At 38.2% G+C, this 24,174-nt stretch overlaps 1 protein-coding gene across 2 annotated transcripts in view; it reads right to left on the reverse strand.

Annotated features, from left to right (window-relative positions):
- LOC149180285 (sister chromatid cohesion protein PDS5 homolog A-like) overlaps positions 1-12,769 on the reverse strand; it is a 170,300-nt gene extending 157,531 nt beyond the window's left edge. For both annotated transcript variants that reach the window (XM_089415997.1, XM_089415998.1), the window contains exon 1: positions 12,411-12,769. In XM_089415997.1, coding sequence (XP_089272123.1) covers positions 12,411-12,503 — 93 coding nt within the window. In that variant the 5' untranslated portion in view covers positions 12,504-12,769. The remainder of the gene's footprint in view (positions 1-12,410) is intronic.
- Between the last annotated feature and the right edge of the window lie 11,405 nt (positions 12,770-24,174).

The raw sequence follows: 24,174 nt of genomic DNA on the forward strand, positions 1-24,174 counted from the left end.
ATGTGGGTTAACGCTCAATTCTATTAACTGTTAATTAAAAGGCATGGCACAAACTCCGAGATTAAACCGCCGATTGTTCACATGATAGTTAACATAACTGCAATTCCAGCAAACCATTACGGTTATTCTGGCGGGATTCTTGGCGGACCGCCAAATTTGGCGGACCTGCCATAATTGGCGGAGTTATCTGTAGTTAACTAAAGTTAGCTGGAGTTCTTTTAGGCTAAACTGGAGGGGATCATTAAATGGCCATAACTTTGGCTAGGAAAGGCGGTTTTGGACGAATTTTTTTTTGATTTTGGGTATTTTCGACCTTCTGAAGCCATTGGTGCAGGTCTTACAGCCATCTGAGGTCATTTGCAGAGGTTTTGGAGCCGTGAAAGTTCTAAGAGCCACCAGGGCCCAGTATTGTGAAGACTGTATAGGGTTGCAGGTATCCATTGGAGGTGATCCAATAGTCAATCCTGAAGGATTCAAGTGTTCTAAATCCATTTTCACCATCTATTTCCCCTGTAGATGCTTCTATTCAACTGTATTTTCAATTTAAGCATTTAATGAAAACAAGGACAAGCCCATTTGGGAGCTTTGGACCCAGCAAACGTAGCCCAGGAGGGGTGAACTGCTTTATCAACTTCTTTTGCATCTGTGGTTGAATTATTTTGCAGAACAAATTCGTTTTAGTGTGTTAAACAGTAAAAGGAAATAAATCTGCTATGCTTAAATGGATCATGAACAGCTGAAAATTTCATTTGTTTTCTTTCTGCAAGACATGGCAATCTTTTAAACATGTATAATTCTGAATTGAATACCTTGCAAACAATTTACAAGTAGTTTCAAATTCAGATCAGTTGGCTTCTTGTTTTCAGGGCAGGCATAAGCATGGCCCAAGTTGCGCTGATGGAGAGCACAGTTCTAGTGGGTAGTGTTTGTGGCCGAAATTACACCTCGACACGATTAAAAGAATGGACTCCAGAGGTTTGGGGGAACCTGATGGAGCAGCTCCCTGCCATCATCACAATGTCAAGGGGTTGGTTCGCCCTCATGTTTTCACAACCAAAACCGGTGGATTGGGTCTTGATTCAGTACTGGCACATAGAAATGACACCAGTCCTGCTCAAACATTGGTCATCGTTGTTTGACCCAGAGAAGGAAAACATGGGAGCGAGATCAATTTGGGTGCGTCTCCCTGGACTCCCTCTCCAATTCTAGGCAAAGGACATTTTTCGGTGCATTGGTGATGACATGGGAGTATACCTGGACCATGACAGATCTTACCAGGATACAGGCTGCATGGCAATTGCTAGAATTCTGGTGCACTTAGACACCTAGGAAGGACTGGTGGAGAGCTACCGGCTACAGATGGGCGAGATCACCAGGTGGCAGATCTTAGACTATGAGGGCATCCCCTTTCGTTGTAGGCGGTGCCACAAGGTTGGTCACTTGTACAAAGATTGCCCTCTGCTTTTTGGGAAACAGTGAGATCCCCCGAGGTCTCTGGTATTGGCAAGCACCCAAATGACGGAGGTGGAGGTTTCTTCTCCGGTGGACCTTCCTAGTGTCCCTGTGCCGAGTCGGGTCGTTTCAGGGTGTCGCCTTCACGGATGGACTTTGGGACCTCTACGACTCCTACCACCAAATCACACTCAAGAGAATCTGCTCCTTTTTCGGGTACTCTTCCTCCCTCTCCTCTGTTTTCTCATGATTGTCTGTTATCTGGTATTGCATCTGCTTCTGTGTTTATTTCGGGTCTGGGCACTAGGGTTAGCAAACTATGTTCCTTAAATTGTCTTGTGGTATCAGCTCCTCCTCCGCCCCTCAGCTCCTCCCCGACCATTATTCAGGACGCCCCTCCTCTGGCTCCCAGAGGCAACCCTAGCTCTAGTGGTTCTCACTGCTACAACCTGCGATCCTTACCTATTTCATAGACCTCTTCCTTCAACCTAGATGAGGACCCCCTCCCATCCTTACCCTCGAAGCCCCCCAGGGGCAGACAATCCCACTTATCCAAAGCCATCAGGCGGGCTGGCATTGAGGTGGCTTCGGGCATTCAGTCTCCCATTGATCGGGTCCTTAGAGCAAAGGGAAACCCTGCAAAGGTTACCCCATGAAGTGCCTCTCTTTCAATTGCAGGGGTTTGGCCATCCCAGACAAAAAACTGGCGCTAAAAAGGTTATGCTATTCGAAGCGTTTGGATGTAATTTTTCTACAAGAAACTCTGGGGGAAGGGAGCTCTTTAAACAACGTGCTCACGAAAAATCTTTCGGATTTGGTTTTTCATTTTTGGATGTAAGACTCTAAGAGGGCGATCGGGAGGTTGTGCCCTAAGGTATAACAAAAGATCGATAAGATTGGATAATGTTTGGGGAGGGGAGGGTTACCTCGACGCTAATATCACCTTAGCAGACATCAACATTCCCCTCAGGCTCATCAACATCTATGGGCCTTGCCATAACAGGGAGTTATTCTGGGAAAGACTCCTGGAAGTTGATTTCATGCAATCTGAAAATTTGATCATTGGAGGTGATCTAAATTTCTCTTTAGGGTTGGCGAAATCCTGGGGTAACAGGGCCCAGACTAACCCCTTAACGGCCTACTTTGAAGTTTTGATGGATTCTCATGACCTCCTGAACATTGAAACGGCAAAGCTATTGCCGACTTGGAGGAATAGAAGGACTAGGGAGGATGCTTTGGCCAGAAGACTGGATCGTTTCCTCATAAGGGCTCCTCTGTTAGCCAGACTGGATCGCATTCGTCAATGGGTGGGATCTGGGGGGCTATCAGACCATTCCCTAATTTTCTTGGAGATTCGAGATGCCAACCATAAACCCCATTCGCCTTTTAAGTTCAATTCGACTTGGCTTACTGAAGCAGAGTTTCACAAATTAGTAAGAGAAAATTGGACTCACTGTAGCCCTGATAACCAATCCTCCCCAACCGAAGTAATTGCAAACAACTTGACCCGATTAAAATTGAAAACCATCATCTGGGCAAGGATCAAGCAGCAAAAGGATGAGGTAGAGCTTAAAAGGATTGAAGGGGTCCTCAAACAATTGGAAAACATAGGGCTTTCTAGTTATGCAACCGCTGAGTCAAAGGAACAATTAATCAAACTGGAAACGGAAAAGATTAGATTATTGAGACAGAAAGAGGAGACTTGGCGCTTAAAAAGCAGAGCGATTTGGCTAAAGGCGAGGGATGATAACTCCAAGTTCTTTCAACAATATGCCAGAGGAGAAAGTCCATCAATACCATCTGCAAACTGCAAGATAACTCGAGTAGGGAGGCTAGTACTTTTAATTAGCTTGTTGATATAGGAATGCTTTATTTTTCACATATTTTCAAGGCGCCTAGGGATGCCACCCTCCCCGAGATCCTCTGCATCGCTAAGGTTCTCCCTAGATTTGTTGAGAAGGAAGAAGTGGAGGCTTTAAACGAGCCTGTTTCATTGGGGAAATTGGAAGCAGCACTGAAATGTTTCAATAGGGACAAAAGCCCGGGGTCAGACGGGTGGCCCATGGAATTCTACAGCACTTTTATTGAGCTCATAGGGCCGGATCTTCTCTTGGCCATTGAGGAATGCAAAATTACAGGTAGAATGTACGAGGGGTTTAACTCGACCTTCCTAGCCCTCATCCCAAAAGTTGACAAACCCCTTACCTTTGACGACTATCGACCCATATCCCTCTGCAACTGCATCTACAAAATTATATCCAAAATCATTGCCTTTCGTGTAAAACCAATCTTATCCAGGATGATTTCCAAGGAGCAGTTTGCTTTCCTCAGCCACCGTCAGATCCATGAAGCCATTGGGACCGCTCAGGAAGGCCTCCACTCGATCAAGAAACAGAACAAAAAGTCCATCATCCTCAAGATTGACCTTTCCAAAGCCTTTGATCGGGCTAGCTCGTCCTATCTGCATCTCATCCTCACTCATATCGGCTTCCCTCATTCCTTCATTAATTGGATCATGTGTTGTTTCTCTTCCACTTCCTATAGTATTCTCATCAATGGGGCTACTTCTAGTTTTTTTCATGCTGAACGTGGTCTGAGACAGGGATGCCCTCTATCCCCCCTGCTTTTCTTGTTGATCATGGAAGGTTTAAGCAGATTGATAAAAAATGCTCGCTCTGTTGGAGCTTTGGAGGGAGTCCTGATATCAGACATGACATCTCTCTCTCATCTATTGTTTGTAGACGATGTTCTTATTTTTTTAAATGGTTCTTTCTGTGATTCCTCTTGTTTCAAGAACATTCCATTATTGTTTTGTAAAGCTACAAGTATGAAGCCTAATTATGACAAATCCACCATCATTTTTGTGTCGTGCCTTCAAAATGAGGAAAGGTGTGCGTTACATCAATTTGCTTTCATAAGACAAGAGTTGGATTCTGGCCTTAAATATCTTGGGTTTAGGCTGAAGCCAAATGGGTATCGCATAGCCGACTGGTCTTGGCTTATTGCAAAAATTGAAAGCCGCATAAACATCTGGCAGCAACGATGGCTCTCAAGAGCTGGCAAGCTTACTTTGATTAAATCGGTGTTGGAGGCCATTCCAGTTTACTGGATGACTCTTGCCTGGATTCCTAAAGGTATTTTCAATAGGATACAACAGATTTGTTGTAGATTCCTATAGCGAGGACAAAATGTGGGGCGGACTTTTGCTTGGGTCCGCTGGGACAGGATTGGAAAGCAAAAAACATGGGGTGGATGGGGAATAAAGGATCTCCATCTTTTTGCAAAGGCTCTAGTGGCCAAGATGGGCTGGCAAATTATCAAATCTAACAGCCTCGGGAAAGAGGTGGTCTACTGTAAGTATATTCACCCCCTTTCAATAATTGATTGGATTCGCAAACCTTGTCAACCGTTACCCGATGCTTCCAACATCTGGAAGGCCATTACCTAATCTTTAAGTATAATCAAGGATGGCTTGGTGTGGAGTATTGGAAATGGCGAACAAGTTAGAATAGGCACTGATGCCTGGTTTGGATGTGGCAATGCTCATATTCTTCTGAGGGCTTTGAGACAATTTCTTTCAGGGACCGTTATCACCTAGATTGCTCAAATTGCCGAGGTTGGGCATCCTCCCTGGGCTCCGCAACAATGGCTGGACTATAGGATCCTGGGTATTTCAGATAGATGGAGTAGAGTCTAGCACCGTTTCATTGGTGCGTTGGAGGAAGCTAACATCAGATTATCAGAGCGAGAGGATGAGATCATTTGGACCCCTACTCCTCATGGTCGGTATTCCCCAAAAGATGGATATGCAACCCTTATGAACGGACAGGATATGGGAATTATTTGTTGGTGGTGGCACCACCTTTGGAAACTAAAATCTCCTTATAAATTGCGGTTGTTCATGTGGTGTATCCTCTCGAACAAGGTTCCAACAGAATTAAACCTTATGAAACGGGCTTTCCAAGGTCCCTCCAGATGTTGCCTTTGCCATACCGAAGCCGAGGATATGGACCATTTATTTCTCCACTATTCAGTTACCGCTCAAGTTTGGTCCTCCATTATCAACTCCCTCAACATGAAGAAAAAATGGGAGGGTCAAAACATTGAGGAAGCATGGCTTCATTGGTGGTCCAAGGCTCCCTCTCAAAGAGAAAGGAATCTCCCTCTGATTGTTTGTGGGGCATTTGGTTAAATAGGAACCGCCATATCTTTCAAAATGCTCAAATCAACTGGTCTATCACCTGTAACAATATTGCTTCCAACTACAACCTGATACTCGACAATCCTGATTGTCAGCATACTCTAGTCATCACACCTAAAATTATTGATAAAAGCTCTCCTTGGGCTTATTTTGATGGCTCAGCACAAGCTGTGGGCTGTGTGGGGGGGGCGTTGTTCTCCACATAAATGAGCACCTTTCTTTCATAATCAAAGTGGGGCTAGGGAGGGGCACAAATAATTTTGTTGAGCTAAACAGTTTAAGACACCTTCTACATTTTGCACTAGAACAAAATTGTCACAGGATACAGATTTTTGGGGATTCACAGCTTGTTATAAATTGGATCAACGATGCATATCATTGTCACTTGCACACACTCAGGGATTCACTGGATGATGTCATCACTCTAAAATCACAATTTGATTTTATTGTATGCTCTCACATATACAGGGAAAGGAATGAGATCGTTGATCGTCTTTCCAAAGAGGCCGCGCAACTGAACAAGGGGCAATGGATAATTTAGGAATTTAGAGATGGTGCATTTTCCAGTTTTTCCATCGTCCATTCATCGAGCTGGATGGAAATCTTTCGGAATGATCCTCATGATCATTCCTTGGTTTTTTGCTTTTTGTCTTTACTCAGTTATATGGACTCCTTATGGATTATGTTAATACTGCTTATTTACTTTATGCAATTTTATGTTGATATCTGTAAATATTGTAATGAACAATGATTGTTCTGTTCATAAGAGACTGCATCTCATACATGTTGAAGATACAACATGTAATTTTCTTAAGTTATTTAATGAAAATTGCTCTTTTTTCCTTGGAAAACAAATATAGAAACAAAAACCAAAGGAATAAAAATATTAAATTAAGTGAAGTAAAATACAATAATAAAATGAAATAAAAGAAATCAAAAAATAATAAATGGAATCAATAATTAGAGACAGATAGCAATAATAAATCAATTATGAATAAGAAAATGCAAATTGAATAGATAAAGAAAATAGAATCAAATAAAATAAAAATAAAAGAATAAAAGAAAAGAAGAATAAAGAATTAAATAAAAACATAAAATAAATAAATATAAATATAAATATAAAAAGAAGGATAATAGAAGAATAAAGTAAAAAAGGAAAAAAAATTATTATAAATAAACAAAAGGGAGGGGAATATAGGAGAATAAGTAAAGAAGACGGATCAATAAAGGGAAAAAGAGAGAGTAGAAGGAAAAGTCCAAAAGGGAAGGGAGAAAAAGGTTTAAGGAGGAAGAAGCATGAAGATCGAAAGGTTAGATGCGAGAAAGTGAAGGAGTCCAACTATTGCTGACTTCAATACCCCCATCCCTATTTAGGTTGTTGGGATGCTTAATGATTTCCAGAGCTTCTCTAAACTTGTGCTTGAAATAGTGTTCTTCTCTTGTGATGATTTTTGTATCCTCAAGGCATAAATGGTGTTTAGTATTGGAAGAGTGTTCAGCAAGGGCATAGGAGTGAATCCTTTCTTTATTTCAGCCCCATGTTCTTTGAGTCTTATTTTGAATGAAAGACCGGTCTCCCCGATGTAGCACTTTCCACAAGAATGGTTAATTTTGTAAACTCCTTTGAACTGAAATTGGCCAACTTTGTCCTTAACAGATCTCATCTTTTGATGGATGGTTTCCAAGAGTTTGAAAGATGTAACAATGCCATTTCTTTTGAGAACCTTGGCAATTTTGTCAGTGGTACCACAATGTAAGGGAGAAATGCTTTACCTTTAGGGGGGGGAAGAATTAGGGGAAGGGGAGCTCCTTTTGGCTCTTCTGATTGCTCTGTTAATGTCCTTGTAATTATAGCCAATATCAAGAAAAATTCTTTAAAGGTGGTTGATTTCTTGGTGGAAATGCTCATTACAGATAATCTAGAGGCTCTAGTGATGAGTGTATTGAGGATCCCCATTTTCTGAGCAGGATGATGGTGAGAATCGGCATGAAGATAGTTGTCAGTGTGTGTTTTCTTTCTATACACATGATGACCTATGCTTCCATCTTCTTTCCTTGTGAGGAGTACATCAAGAAAGGGAATGGTATTATTATCCTCAAGCTCCATGGTAAATTTGATATCATTGGAAATTCCATTTAGGTGCTCCAAGAATTTATCTAGTTCTGATTTGCCATGGGGCCAATTAACATTAGTGTCATCCACATACCTCTTCCATCTTTTTGGTTTTAAAGGGTAGGTGTTGATGGCCTTCTTCTCAAACATCTCCATGTAAAGATTGGCGACAATGGGGGATAAAGGGGAGCCCATGGCCACACCAGTGGTTTTTTCAAAGAATTCTCCTTGGAAACTAAAAAATGTTGACCTAAGGCAGATTTCAGCAAATCTTGCAGGTTGGGGATCAGTAACACCTTTGACAAACTCTATCGCTTCATTAAGGGGGATCTTGGTAAATAATGAGACAACATCAAAGCTCACAATTAAATCAATGGGGACATTTGTCATCTTTGATGAGATCAAGAAAATGCTTAGAATCCTTAATGATGGAATATGTGTTACCAACAAGAGGTTTGAGGATGTTGGTTACATATTTCGCGAGCATATATGTGGAAGAGCCAATGGTATTAATGATGGGTCTCAAGGGGATACCTTCTTTGTGGATTTTTGGGAGACCATAGATCCTTGGGGTGATCTCATTGCACGGGGTTTAATTTCTTTTTTAGATGATCATCTAGGTTAGATTCCTTAATAGCCTTCTTCACGTCCTTAATAATGCGAGAAATAGGATTTTGTTGTAGCTTATTGTAACTACCACTGCTAAAGAGGTGATCCCTCATTTTAGAGTTGTAATCCTCCTTGTCCATAATTACCGTGGCCCCCCCTTTATCAGATTTTAAAATAACAAGATTATCATTATTCCTCAAGTTTTTGAGAGTCGTTAATAACTCATGATTTAGATTAGATTTTGAAGGTTTGGCTTTCCTCATGATGATAGCGCAATCTTGTCAAATCATTTCTTTATCCACATCGCCTAATCCCTGGATGCTATCTTCCACACTACATATGATGCTTTCAGAGGGAAACCACTTTGGGGCGATAGAGAACCCAGGGCCTTATTAAGAACTTCAATTTCATCATTTGTAAGCGCATGTGAAGAGATATTTACCACCTTCATTTTTGAGGAGCGGTTGGTATTAATATTTGAGGGATCATTATTTACGATATTTGCAGGGGTAAAGGGTTCCTTAATATCTAACGATTTGGAGGAAAGCTCGAATGTATTGGGGGATGAGTAGTTGTTGAGGGATGGTATATTAATAATGGGTGAATTTGAGGAGAGGGACGGGATGCTGATGGGGCTGGTTTATCAATAATGGGCGAATTTGCGGAGAGGGAAGTGAAGATAATTGAGGGGCTAATATTGGTCAAATTTGGGGAGAGGGTAACGATCTTCATCGATTACGTGTCCAAGCTATCTGCGTTGGGGGACGGGTTGTAATTGGGGGAGAGGTTATCGATGATATTAGAGGGAGTGGAAACACATGATATCGAATTGTTGTCTGACGAGTCTGTGTACAAGGTATGGAACACTTTTGTGGAACTTTCTCTAGTTAGATATTTGAAGGTGATCCCAGCTAGAAGTGTTATTATGCCCTTTACAATTAAGTATGGTCCAGTATGATGCATCGTCATAGTCTATAATGATTGGTAACTTTCGCTTGAGTTTGAGATGGTTTTTCTAGGTAGTTCTTCATAGAACAACAAAGGCCTTGAGGGCACACACTCAATGCCTACACTACACATGATGCCAAGGCCATAACACACTTCCGAAGAGTAGTGATGACCTTGCAAATGCAGCATTGCCCCTCCAAAGCAAAGCGTTGGGCACTTTGATGATTCCAGCAATTGATTGACACCTCAAAGCAACCCCAGATGCTGAAACATTAAGCTCCTTTGGCTTGGTGTTAATGATTCTTGATGATGTACCTAGTGGACCCAGCATGCCCCTAGGCTGGCGTTGACACTGTTTTATAGCCATGACTTGATCCAGAATCCTAAAGATGATGGTCATCCCTAGGCTGACAAGGGAGGACTTGCACTACCACTTGGAGCCCCAATGCTAGAGAGAGATTGTGCCACGTCATACTTCTGGCCCCCTTGAAGATGACATGGGGCACCCAAAGCGGGGTTTTGACAACTGAGGCATTTTGTGGCATGTCTTGAGGGCTTTCCTCTCAAGAATGGAGTTGATTATGACAATTGGAAACCCACCTTGCCCATTTCATGCACTTTCATAGCATTTATAAAGTCACTTTATGACTTTATTCTCTTAAAGTCACTTTCTGACTTATAAACTCACTTTAACTTTATTTCTCATACAGTTAAGTAAAGGGGGTCACATTAGGACACTCTTTCCTAAGCTAGACACCAAGCCTTAGGAACACTTGTACTTGGTACTCATTTTCTAACATTTCTGGGTCACAGGTGAAAAGAATCTTAAAAGAGTCCAAGTCTAACAGCATTGGGATTTACAATTTTGCTGAACTTCTTGCATTAAAAAGTCTCCTAAAGCTGGCAGCTCATAAGACAATTGCAGAGAATTGCAAAAATTAAGGTTTTGGGGGCTCTCCGATTGTTATCGATTGGATGACTGGGAAAAGCGGAATGGGAAACTTGGTTTTAAATCCAAATTTTGATGAAATTAAAAACCCATTGACAAAATTTAACTCAGTTTTCTTTGCTCATTATACAGAGAGATTAACAGGGATGTAGATCCCCTGTCAAAAGAAGGGCTTCGGCTGGCTGAAGATACAGGGTCAGGGTTTGAAAACAAGTATGGTGTTACTATCCAGGAACATCATTTGAGCCTCTTTATCTATTTCCTCCTGTTGCAGCAGTTATTCAGATGAGAAACAGATCTCCAATGAAGAAGCTATATTCTAAGCAGTGGCATCCTATAAACATGTCCATTTTCAGATAGAAGTTTCGCACTGTCTTCTTTGATGAATCTTCTTTCCAATCCATGCAGTTTTCGGAATGTTTATGATTTGTATAATCTTTTTTGCTGTGATGTAGTGCTATTCAGAATTTCAGACATATATGGATGAGGTAACATACAGGTGATATGATCAGCAGTGTTTGTTCAGGGATCCTAATGCTGGTGATTTTTTTTTTGCTCTGATTGAGAGAAGAACTGATTTCCTATGTCTAAATGCTTCGAACATTTACAAAATGCATATTTTTTTTTAACTCAAAATGACTGTACAATTTTTTTCCTTGGGAAAATATGTGTGTGTGTAGCCCAAAGGGTTAGGTCAGCCTATTGTCACCAGTGCTGCCAGGCATTTGGATAGTTCCCTGCCAGCAAGTGCCCAATTCATATACCCTTGGGTAATGTGCACTAGTCTATGCTGACAGGTTTACTGAGCATATTCATATCCCTTTGGGTAAGGTGCACTAGTCTATGCTGACAGGTTTACAGAGCATGCCATCCATGAATGGGGAAAAGCATCCTCAGATATATATATATATATATATATAGAGAGAGAGATATATATATGTATATATATACCTTCCTATCTATCTATATAGAATCCACCCATCTATGAAACAGTAATCCTCAAAATAAAAGTAAGATATGTCCAATGGTGAGAATGTGCCTCCATAGCATCATTGAAGAGTAAACACGTCTTGCATTAAAGGGATCACTTAGCTATGTTGATGTTCTGTGTAGAAATATAATGGAGTTGCGGGTGGAAGGTACAAGGGAGTGCAATTATTCTTATTATTATGTTCGGGGAACACTTGAGCTTATAACTTCTAGGGCATCAAGCCCAAAGTTTGAACCTAGTTCACCAAGATGTTTGTCATCTAAGATGTCGTTAATTTCAGTGCATTGAAGATGGAACCCATGCTATAAAGAGGGAAGAGAATGCCATGTAAATAAATTCGTCATCCATTTTGACATCATATTTTCATATGTTTCATCTTGCAATTGTTAATTTTGTGGAAGAGAATGACACGTAAATACAAAGTCGTTATCCATTTTGACATCATATTTTCCTATGTTTCATCTTGGAATTGTTGATTAAGTCTGTGGATTGGTTTCAGGAGGAATTTGAATTTGTTTGTCCAAGTGGTGCAGAGCAATCGCTTCACCAACTCAGTATAATTTCAGTTCTCATCGTATGCAAATTTCTAGCTTAGAGTTCCAAGATTAACTAGACCGCGTTTATTCGTTTTCTTAGAGGAAAAAAAATTAAGAAGAACGACTTAAACTGTGAAACAAAACTATAAATCCGGCAGATTGGTGTCCACTCAGGGGTTCTTTTTTACGGTCCCCTGCAGGTGGTAATAGTAATTACAGTATATTTTTGTAAACTTAGGGAAGTCTTCCATGGTAGTGTGGAACTGTCTGAGATGGCCGCGGCATCAATAATTGTAATGACGCAGATGTCAGGCCGTGCAAGCAATATCATGGTGGTGAAAACATTCAATTGGTGGAGCCATGTTGAAATATTTCCAATCTTATCAAATACCGATATATACGTTGAATCATTGAAAAGCCTAGGAGCTAGCGTACTGGGCTTGTCCATCCGATAGCGAAGGGAAGAATATATGATTAATGTTTTATTTAAGAAAGTGAATCGAATTGGTCAATGGATGCTAGGGCATTTTTTCTCTTGCACAGACACACAATTAAGGAAGAAAACATATATCAAAGAATTGAGTGGAAGAAGAAGATTGAGGCGAAGGTACCTTTAATAGCTTGAGAAGAGTATCCTTTTTTAGTGAAGTATTAGCAAGGCTCTTCCCTAACTCGGCTATCCTCTCTTCAACAGAAGGAGCCATGATCCTCTCCTCCCAAAAAACACATATATAAATAACAACGTTGTGAAGTAAATCCTCCTCCTGATGCTACCTTCAAATTGCAGAAATTTGTTGTTCGCTAACTTCAAATTGCAGCAATTTGCTGTCTGCTAATTTGTGAGCGCGCTCTTTCTTCGGCCATGGCGATTGCACTTGCGACCGGGTGGAAACGTCCCCTATTTTTTCTCTTCCCTCGCTTTTGAGATTTAGATATGTAAGGCGATGCATATTATTAATTTGCAATGATTAATCTTGCCGCTATTCTTTTGCCCTAATACCATTATTCAAGATCTACGGTAGTTTGCGCCACCATCAACATCCCAACAAAATTAAGGGCTTTCTCATTTAATAAAGAAAATGAAAACATTACAGCAAAATTAAAAGCTTTCTCATTTAATCAACAAAATCAAAACCTTACTAGGGGTACTCTATGCTTTCTTAAGTTGATAAATCAATTTGGAATGGTTACCTAGGGCTAATTTCGCGAATTAGCTACCAGGTGTAAAGGTGATCAACTTAACATTATATTATATTAAAAAATAATTTAAAGAGGTTAGATTTAATGGTAAAAAATAAAGTTCATTTTTATCGATAAAATTGGGCATAGTTTAAAGCATTTTGAGATATATTATATTAAAAATAATTTAGAGAGGTTAGATTTAATGGTAAAAAGTACAGTGTTATTTTATAGATAAAATTGGGTATAGTTTAAAATATTTTGAGTTGTGCATAAATGGATTAAAATCTACTTTAAAGTCAATTAAGTTTAATTCATGTGGTGTTATCTTCTTCACATGGATTAAATTCTTGCACCTAACTAATGAGCTCATAATAAATATTTATTATAATGACTTCAAGTTTTATTGTCTAAATAATTCTTAGAAGATCAAAATATGTATATTCTTTATACGAAATATAAAAATATTCCATTGAGAAATAAATAAACACATACACATCTATAGTAATTAAATAGCTCCAAAGGTTAGTTCAAGTGGTCTAGAGTCAAACGTAAAGTTCTTTGATATTGTTGCTAGTTGTTGTTGATCATAGGTTCAACTCTCTTCAATTCCCTGATTTACCATCCATAAAATGTGGAAAAGTATTGCAGGGTTTCTTGTGCTTTCATTTCATGTGTGTGTGTGTGTGTGTGTATAGGTAAGATATTTTTTTAATGTTTTCTAAGTATAAAAATAAAATTTTAAAGAATTTATAGTCTCTCACCCTTTTCAAATTCAATAGATCATATTTAATTTTAATAAATCTCAATTATCGTTATCATTATCATCTATATATATATATATATGAGCGATCCATTATAATCATTATGATTTATGAATGTGTAAATAAAGAAATATAATTACTATTTCATTAAGATGTTTTATTACACCGTATGCGTTTTTTTATGGAAGCGGTTATCTTTAAACCTTCGTTGTTTGTCCACAGCCATTTCAAGCTTACTACGTATCTCACTGCTTTCTGTCAATTCAACCATTAACAATCTTACCCTCTTTTTAAAGTTTTGAGGTTTAATATCCGAGTGGGTAATTAAATAAATAATGAAGATTTAACCCATCTTTTTCTCAACCACCCAATTTGTTTAAAGCAGGTCACCAATGCAGTGGTTCAAAACCAATCCACACAATCAATCATAATTGAAAAAGACATTAGTTAGTCAACACAAAACCTTATTGAACAATGATGTCAGTTGTTCTAATGCCATTAATATTCAAGCTTGAAGGATTGGACTTGTTGAAGGCTCTTACTAAACATAACACAGAGAATGCAAAAACCAAAAGAATGGCTTGTGGCTCCTGAACTACTAGCTTTTGAACTACTTTCAATTGGTTTTACTTAAGTTCGAATGCAAATTTCAAATTATCCAAATAGTACAATAATCTTTATTTCAAGCCCTACCATAATGATTGATTTCATTAATAACTGAGTGATTTAAAAGAGCATTATGAATGACCTGGTAGCAAGCTAGTCTTGGAACTAGAAGGATCAAATCCAGTAAGGCATAGTCGGTATTGAGGTTTGCATGTTCTATTTATTTATTGTTGCAGGTATAACCATGCGTGTAATGTCGATTCACATAAATAAATTGGTTCAAAATTAAATTTCCATGTCAAAACCATTAACTCCTCATCCATAAAATAGGTCAAATCATGACATCGCTCCAGGTTTATGGTGAAAACTTCAAAATTATAGTTTAAACTTGAAAGAGATTTCCAAATTCCATCTGTCATAGCATAATGCAACCCATCCTGATCTTGGCAAGTTGTAAATGAAATCTAATGGCAGTTGCTTAGTTAATTAAATTGAAATGACACTATTGATTACAGCTTCACTGAATTTAATGGAAATCCTTATTTCTGTGCATCAACACTTGCTGTCAACGAACAAATTAATAGGAGGTGAGGATCGACAAGTGAACTGACAGGAAATGAGGATCGCAAGCAATTAGGAGCAAGTCAAATTTGTGATATGAGTTGCTTACATATAAAGTAATGCTTGAGCATTTTCTAGGTTAGAGAATGTATTGTACCAAGATTTGAAACTCGATTGTAGTTGCTCAAACTCTTAGACTTTTTCATCTGCATATTGTTGCATACTTGATTCTAGTTCTTGCTGCGTACAAAAAATTGTTGCCATATGCGCCCTCTGGATTCTTGTTGCATACAAAGAATTGTCTCCATATACGCCTTTTCCCTCATGGTTAAGTAAGTGTTTACAGACATCTTCAACAACGAAAAGTGTTTATATTCAAATGATTAGAATTCTTATTTTGTAATATTCTTATTACGTTGTATTGACATATCCACCATAACAATATAAAAAGAAACATTATGAAAGATCAGAAATGAGAGGCTTTATATTTTCTTGCACAATAGAATTTCAATAGAAAGTATTTTTTATGGTCGCTCGTAAAAAACTCTTGGAACTTGTAGCCAAGTGAAAATTATAGAAAACTATAATAGACAAAATTTAATCTCGTAAGTTAAACAATTTGGCCTATTAAATTCTTTTTACGTGTTACATGTCTCATCTGTTTTTGTCTTTTCTTGGATTATTGACTTTTTTGAATTTAAATATTAATACTTTCTCGCCATAAGACAAGGTAGGGAATGCTTTGAAAGGAACATTTAGACACAGTTAGGTCGATGTGTCATATGAATTGAAAATTTAGGGTGTCATAGATATTTTCATTTATCACAACACACCCATTAAATGCCAATTTGGTCGTCAGAGCTTGGAGGCTTAGTTTCTATAAACTTTATGAAACCTCCTATATCTACGGTCATTAGTTTAGTTAGCTATACTGCAATTATTTTATCAGGTATCATAGAAGTGAAACTCTTTTATTGAGTATAGTAAAATGTGCAAGGCTTTTATCGAGTACACTAATTGTAATAACATTAATTATAAATTTTAATAATTAAATGTCATGAAAATTTATATACAAATATGTATATATGCATAAGTGGGTTTATATTATTAGTGTTGTGATATGCGCATGGAAATAATTAGAACTTTGCAATTTAGTTAGACTTGCATATAGGAGGTAGGTTTAAGCATCCTTCAACATTGCAATCTATGCAGACATGCATATAAGAGCTACACTTATATCGATTTGTGCTAATATTTATATTAACATGGCCTATATATTCGCATTTACTATCACAGTCATAAAAGTGACTCATATGTGTCTATGGTCATTCATCACAATCATCACCAAAATTACAAGCTATATTGAATTGAGTTGAAAGTGCTGAGAGGGGCTATGGATTTTGACAAGGTTGTATTTGCATGGTTTTTAGAAGATATGAGATGTCAGTCATTTGATAGACGTTAACACTAAAATTAAAACAAAGAATTTTAATAGATAATTACACTTTATCTTAAACTCACATCAAATTATTAATGACTTTAAGAGATCCATAGTTAAATTTTGTCAATAGTCATCCTTATGCATTAAAGCAAAACTCGGTATTTCAAAAAAGATAACTAATTACACCTATCTTTATTTACAACAAATTAATTAGTTTCAATCTCACATGAGAAATCACGGTTCAAACTTTTTATAACAAATTAATTAGAAACTTGCGTGAGAAATCACGGTTCAGAGTTTTTATTTGCATTGATATACAAACATATATATGTTTCGTCTCATGTCATGGAAACATTTAAAAAAAAAAAACTATATTGCAAAGCTTCATCAAAATCAATATCGAGTCTAACCAAAATCTTGAAATCAGTTTTATTAAGAAATTATGGATCAAATATGCAAAGATAAACATGTTTCGGTCACATTCACATTAATAAATAAATAAATAATGGAACTGTTTGGAGAAAGAGTTTCCTAAGAAAATAAAAGCCAAACCAAAATCAATCTCTATTGTAACCAAAACCTTCCAAACTAGTTTTTATTATAAAAAGTGATTAAAAAAACAAAACAAATATATATATGTTTTGTTTTGTTGATTTAATCAAAATATATATATATAATTTGATCACTATTGGTGTAATAAAAACAACTAATTTAAAAGGTTTTGGTTACAATAGAGATTGATTTTGGTTTGACTTTTACTTTTTACAAGATGAAAAATATGTTCTCTCTCAAGAATATCAATGCACAAAAATAATATATTAATAGCCTCTCCTCCAACATGTGAAGAAGTCTCTAGGAAAGGTACCACAATCATAATATGCATGAAAATGTTATTAAATGTAGCAGTAAAGGAACTATGAATGACTTGTCAAAAATAAAAATTGACCAATAAACATGGGTCGACATGTTGAAAAGTGTAACTAGTTTTGGTCTTCATAATGATATGTAAATATGATTTTATGTAATAAGATGTAAATGAGAAAAATAAAATTATTTTATTAACTTGCTTCATGGGTTTCATGAGCAATGGATTTTGTTTTTGAGTCAAGACTCCCATTGAGAGTATTTAGGATTTATTTATCATCTAGTCATAAAATATGAGAGTAATTGTCATGTAATGGAGTCATGTTACACTTTGTAAAAAGGTCAATCTTGTCTATGTAAAGTATCCTCCAAGAACTTGTCATCTATCATCTTCAAGTCGGCCTACAATGATGAAGGAACTCTCTAGAGCAAGTCGACCTAGCCTCTAGTAGTCATGTCAGCCTAAAGGACATGGTATGAGGTGTATATATAAGCACACTCGGCCTCCTTTCGAAGCAAGCAACTCGAATTGAATTCGGTGAAGGAAAAGTACGCAACAAAAGCAGAAGTGCGAAGAAGAGAGAAAAAGGGAAGTGTGAAGAAAGGGCAGCAAAATAATTTCTTTTGGGGCATCGAAGAAGGGGTTCTTCTGGACTAGCGAAGAAGGAGGTTTTCTTCTAGGCAATGAAGAAGAGATTCTTCTGGGGTAGCGAAGAGGAGGTTTCTTCTGGGGCAGCAAAGGAGAAGTTTCTCCTAGGGTAGCAAAGGAATAATTTTTCTAGGAGACCGAGATATAGATCTAGAGACCGAGATTCTCTAGAGGAAGTCAATGATATAATAGAGACCAAGTTTCTCTAGAAGGAGCCAAGGAGAGCAGTTCAAGATCAACAAGAAAAGGCGAGGAAGGGAAGAAGCAAGAGCATCAAAGTTAGTGGCAAGGTTCTTGGGAGGATACTAGATTCAAGGGTCTGTGTCATGGTCTTGGTACTTATCAATTGAAGATCTAGAAGAAGAATTTTGATCGGGTTTTCCTCTCAAGAGGTGAGAGGTTTTGGCTTTGGCTGGGAAGCCTGCATACTATGTCATTTGTCTTTTATTGTGCATATTAGTAATTTTCTTGATGAAAAGAACACATTAATAAGCTAGCAAAGAAAAGATTATAAAGTTAAGGAAGTAAAAGTATATCACAAGCAATTATCAGGTAGAGAAATCTCGTAACCCTTAATGCCCTAGATTTCTCAATGCGACACGTCCTACACAATCCCATGTTCAATTGCAGCTGGCAACTGCAGGCTTCCCCAAATGCTTGCTCCTTGCCATGATAGTCTCTTGTCTCTCTCACCCTATCGTTCTCCACACTTAATAACATGGATGCTCAACTAATCTTGTATTTGTTTCTTGGCTGGATGTTGGTCTTTTTTTCAATTCGATTTTTGGACAAAACATCACTTTGTTCTAATCAATTCAGTTGATGAGCATCGAAACATGAAGGTAATTGTGTGTTCCTTGTAGTTCATTACAGAAGAAAATAAATGTTTCCTCTGTGGATAACTGAATAATTCGGTGTGGTATCAGGGTGCCAAAGTTCGTGGATCCCCCATGGGTGATGTTAAGGTGGCCCCAAAAAACCCTTGAAACTTGTAGGCACGTTAAAATTGCAGAAAGCCATAATAAACCGAATTTAATATTGTAAGTTGAACAATTTGACCTATTAAATACTTTTTACATGTGACATGTGTCATTTGTTTTTGTCTTTTATTTTATTATTGACTTTTTTGAATATAAATATAATACTTTTTGGCAAGAAGACAAGGTAGGAAATGCTTTGAAAGGAACATTTAGACATGCTAGGTTGGCATGTCATATGAGATAAAAATTTAGGGTGTCGTAGATATTTTCATCTATAACAACACAACACAACAGTTAAATACCAACTTTGTCGCAAGAGCTTAGAGGCTTAGTTTCTGTAAACTTTATGAAACCTTCCATATTATATGATCATTAGTTCAATTAATTATTCTGGCAATTCTTTTATCAAGTATCGTAGAGGAAAAACTCTTTTATCGAGTATGGTAAAATGCTTAAAACTTTTTATCAAGTACACTGATTATAATAACATTAATTATTAATTTAATAATTAAATGTCGTGAAGAATTATATAAAAATATATATGTGTGAGTGGGTTTAATCTAAACCTAAAGTAAAGAGATATATCATATTTCCGATTGAACTATAATTCTTTAATTTTATAACGGTATATAATTATTTTATTTTGTTAAATGTTGATATTTTAAATTTCCTACATTAATTTTACATATTTTTAATCTATATCTTTCACATTTCATCCAAACTCTCAAATATTCTTTGAATTCAAATGAGACATAAATAATCTTTACTTTTAGCTTGTTTTTTTAGGTTGAGGGAAACATTACAAGGTATCATTCGACATTAGTACTCAAACTCAGAATTTGATGGGTGAGAAATGTTATCTTAAGTCATAAGTAAGGGTTGTGTGGACTTATGAAGACCCCCTTACACATCCCAAGTTTGATGGAAGACCAACAATGGCATTTCATGAACCCCATCTAACGAGGGACCCACCATCAGTCATATACACTATTATAAGTCTTAGTTTATTGATTTTATTCCCAAACAAATCACAATTAATATTGGTAGACACTATACACATTATTAGCTTTTCTCGTCCTTTAGGAAATCTATCAATGTTTATTTTGCTCTATCTCAATTTCGCTCTACCATTTTCATTTTTACACATTCTTGAATATTATTTATATTATTATTTAACTTTATATTTAAAAAACATATTTTATGCATTTAAAAAAAAAATAACTAACTATTGTCTTTACATTGTTTTGAGAGTATTCTTGATAAACATCTTTGAATTGTAGATTTACAGATGGCCTTAGCAATGGTGCCCCCAATGACACAACATACAATTTGCATTCAACATCTTATTTATTACCTTCATTTACATACAAGTCATATTCAAATCCATGTTATCCATATTCGAAGAGTAAACCTTTCAAGGGCAGAGATGAAAGAGGAACTTGCCAAGAAATCTACCATTTCTGATACACAAACAATATTCACCTCTTCTTTTCATACAACATGTCCATTCTCTAAAGGCTTTGGAATAATTTACGATAGCGTGAAAGACGCATTGGGACATGAACCAAAGTATCGCTTAGCTTAAAATGGTGTTAAAGCTCATTTTGAAAAATCTATCGAAGTGAGTACAAGTAGAACCAAAAAAAATTCTGGTATTTCTTATCTGGATCATTCTTCATGTCTTCTTCTACCATTACCTTCAAATCTTCCTATTTTTGTTGATTGTTATCTTGAATATATGGAAAATTTGGTGGTAACCATGAGGGAGCTTTCTCAATATCTGATTTTGATGTCTTCTCTTCATCAAGTGGAGCCCGTGATTCTTTGGTGTTCTCTTTTGAATCTTCTTTTTTTGCATGTTGTCCTTCAATGGCATCGAGATAATCTCTTTTTTGTAATGTTCTTCCTGAGTTGAGATGAATAACATTGATATGAAGAGGATATATTTGAAAGTGTTGTACCTCAGCATTGTAAGTGGGTTGAGCTACTTCCTTGTGTGGGTTTGGAAATGGTGGTATAGGTAGTTAAGTGGGAGTGGATATTTGAGATGGATGTGGTTGAGGTTGTGGTTGTAGTGGAGGTGGATGGTAGGGATAACATGGAGTTGAGTATGTAGGATATTGAGGAAAGTATTGAGGATATTGTGGATGGCTCCCATAAGTTACCTGTCAATCTTGTTGCCAATATTAGCTTTGGGGTTGAGATGTCCAATGTTGCGAAGGAAAGGGTGTGTTCTAATAACTTTGAGGTGGATGTGCATTAGCTTGAGATTGTGAATTAGGCTCTTGCATCGTATCAGGTTGAATAGGTTTCCATGGTCCTCTTGGAGCTACATAACATAGAGGCATTGGAAATTGACTTGCTCCATTATCCTCTTGGTAAACTTCCTTAAACCTTGGTAATGAGGGGCAATATTTAATAGCATGTGATTCTGCATGGACAGCACAATATCATAATCATATTTTTCCTTATCTTGCATTCTTAACATTTCTACTTGTTTGGTTAGATTGCTAGGAATTGTTGTTTTAAAGTCATCAAACAAATTTCTAAGTTTAGCTTGACTTAGCAATCTTGATGTTGATTTAGTTACTCTTACCCTTCTTATTGATATGTGTTTGCATGTTTCACAAATTTCTACAGAACCTCTTGTCTCGTTTGTCCAAGTCACCCGTCCGGTTCAACCAACGGTCTCGAGTCATGTTGATGTCAGTTCTTCAGCCCCTCCAGTAAGCAGAAAAGTTGTACCACCGCTTGGGGGGGAAATCTAAATGTTTCTATGGTGTCAGGCACAACCAATGTGAGTAGCTCACAGGCTCACAAGGTTGGGATGAACCAGCCTTCTTCTGGTGCTATCCAAAACCCTACTGGTCCTGCTGGATCGAGCAATGTCCAGTACCAATAGGTCCAAAATCCCGTTGGTCCTTCTGGGTCAAGCAATTTCCAGTATCAGCAGCCTGATGAGGCTTAGGTTCAATACCAAGCTCCTTATGTTCCATATGGTTCCCAAGGAATGGTCAATCTGCCTTATGTCCTTCAGCCTAGACAATATGTTCAGCCTGGCCCATCCACTTTTCCCGGTGGCTATGGCCAGATCCAATTTGGAAATTTTCAAGGTCTTAATCCAGGAACTGTTCAAGTACCCTTGTAGTAGTAAGGAGAGCCTCTGTAGCAATAAGGGAAACCTTTGTTGCAGCAAGGGCCCTCTGTGCAGTAGTAGGGGCAGATGATGCTAAAGCAAGGACAACTACAAAAACTACAGGGGAAACCCTCGCAACAGTTGTAGCAAACCATGCAGCCGAAAATGCACTATGCTCAGCAAACCTCCCAACCTATGTCTTTGCAAGGCCAACCTTCGCAGCCGCAGGGACAAACTTTGCAGCCACAAGGTCAACCCTTGCAGCAGCAGAGCCAACCCAAGCAGTAGCAACCCTTATATACATATCAACAAGGTCAAGCCCTGCAATAGCAAACCCAAAATCCTAACGTCCAAGGGAAACATGTTTTGAATCCTTTTTTCCAAGGGCAGCAGGTCCAAAATCCCTATGTCCAAGGACAGCAAGTGCAGTATCCATATGTCCAAGGTCAATAGGCTCAACAGGCTTTTAACCCGTATGTTTCTTATCAGAAACCTATGGCCAAACAGTTTCAAGGCTTTCAAGGTCAAAATCCTCCCTACGAGCAAGGTAACCTACAGTGGGGGAAAAATCAAATGCCATATGGACAAAACCCTCCACTATGGGGCCAAAATCCTTACCAGCAGGGATGGGCTCCTCCGGTTGGACCTACTTATCGACCTCCAATGCCTTTCAATACTCAATTGTCGTTCTTGGCTACACTAGAGTTGCCAGATGTGTCTCGGCTTACGAATGATCCAATTCTTCATTCGCCATACTGGCCTCTGGTCCCGTCCAAGATTCCGAGTGATTGCCCGAAGTTCGATGGGAAAGCAAAAGAAGATCCTCAAGCCCATGTGATGCCATATCACCTCTGGTGCTATTTGAATTCCTACGTTTATGATTTTATTCGTATTCGTCTTTTCTAACGAACCCATACAGGTGCTACAACCAAGTGGTACATCAAGCTCCCTCGAAGTACTTATCATGACTTCAACTCTTTAGCCATGGCTTTTCTCACACATTTCCAGTTGTTGGTTCGCTATGAAACTGGCACCTATTTGCTTACATCGCTCAAGCAAGATACTGCGACACACATCTCCGATCACATCCATGAATGGAGATGTAGACGTCGCCTAATGAAATTCAATATTGTTGATCAGTTGCTAACCGAATGGTTTACCAAGTCATTCGTCGCTCCAATTGCTCATGATATAGTTATGGGTGGATGCATTACCAAAGAACAACCCATTGCTCGTGCCTAGTACTTAGATCTCGTTTATTTTTAGTCTGGAACTTTGTATGAGTTGTTACCTGATGCTCTAAGGCCATCATCCGATCCAACGACATCCAAGTCAGGGGCTACACCTCTTGTTGATGGAGTAATTGGTTCAGTATCCCAAACCCTTGCGAAATCTCGAACACTGCTTCCAATATTCCCTCCCAGGATTCACCTAATCCTGGTAAACCCTCAGAGGTCCACGTTGTTCAGTCTACCACATCAGACAAATCCTAGAAAGGTAAGAAGAAAGCCAAAGGCAAGGGTAAAGCCGATGCCCCAAAATAGGATCCTCCTAAGTCGTCTGCTGGTGATTCTTCACAACGGAAGCCTAAGTATCAACGCCTCATTTGTGAGGAGGATCATTATACTAAGGATTGTCCCCAACGGTCTGAAGTTAGTAATTTTCTCAAATGGACCCCAGCTATCCTGAAAGAGCCGTTTCCGTCTCAGCAGACTCAAATGGTAGACCAACCTCAATCATTTGCTTCCTCAGGATCACAAGTGTTCAAATGAGTATGCCTATTAATGTGGCTACTAGATCAAAAGATTATAAAACTCCTGCTCCGACAGCCAAGAAAGAGAAAGAGGCCACCCCTTCTTCTTTTGCCCCCGAGTTCTAGCCCTCTTCATATCGAGCACCCTAACCCTGATTCTGCCATTCGACCACCTTCTTGAGGTGTGCTAAGGAAGTCCTCGTACAATCCCAACACTCGAGCCACTCAACATTATAATATTGTTGAGGATTTGGCTCAGGCGTCGTCAGCTATGTCTGCTCTCGAGGTACTCCAAAGTTGTCCGTCTTAGAAAAAATCATTACTGTCGACTATTAGAGGTATTGATCCTACCAATTCTCATTTGATATGTTTTGATCTAGAGAACCAAGTTCCGTGACTGCCTCATTAGATTTCCTTTCTCATTCAGGTAATCATCAATGAG

This window comes from Pinus tabuliformis, chromosome 3_2 (assembly GCF_031772625.1).
Source record: "Pinus tabuliformis cultivar Carrire ecotype Pingquan chromosome 3_2, CPIR1, whole genome shotgun sequence".
Taxonomy (NCBI): Eukaryota; Viridiplantae; Streptophyta; class Pinopsida; order Pinales; family Pinaceae; genus Pinus; species Pinus tabuliformis.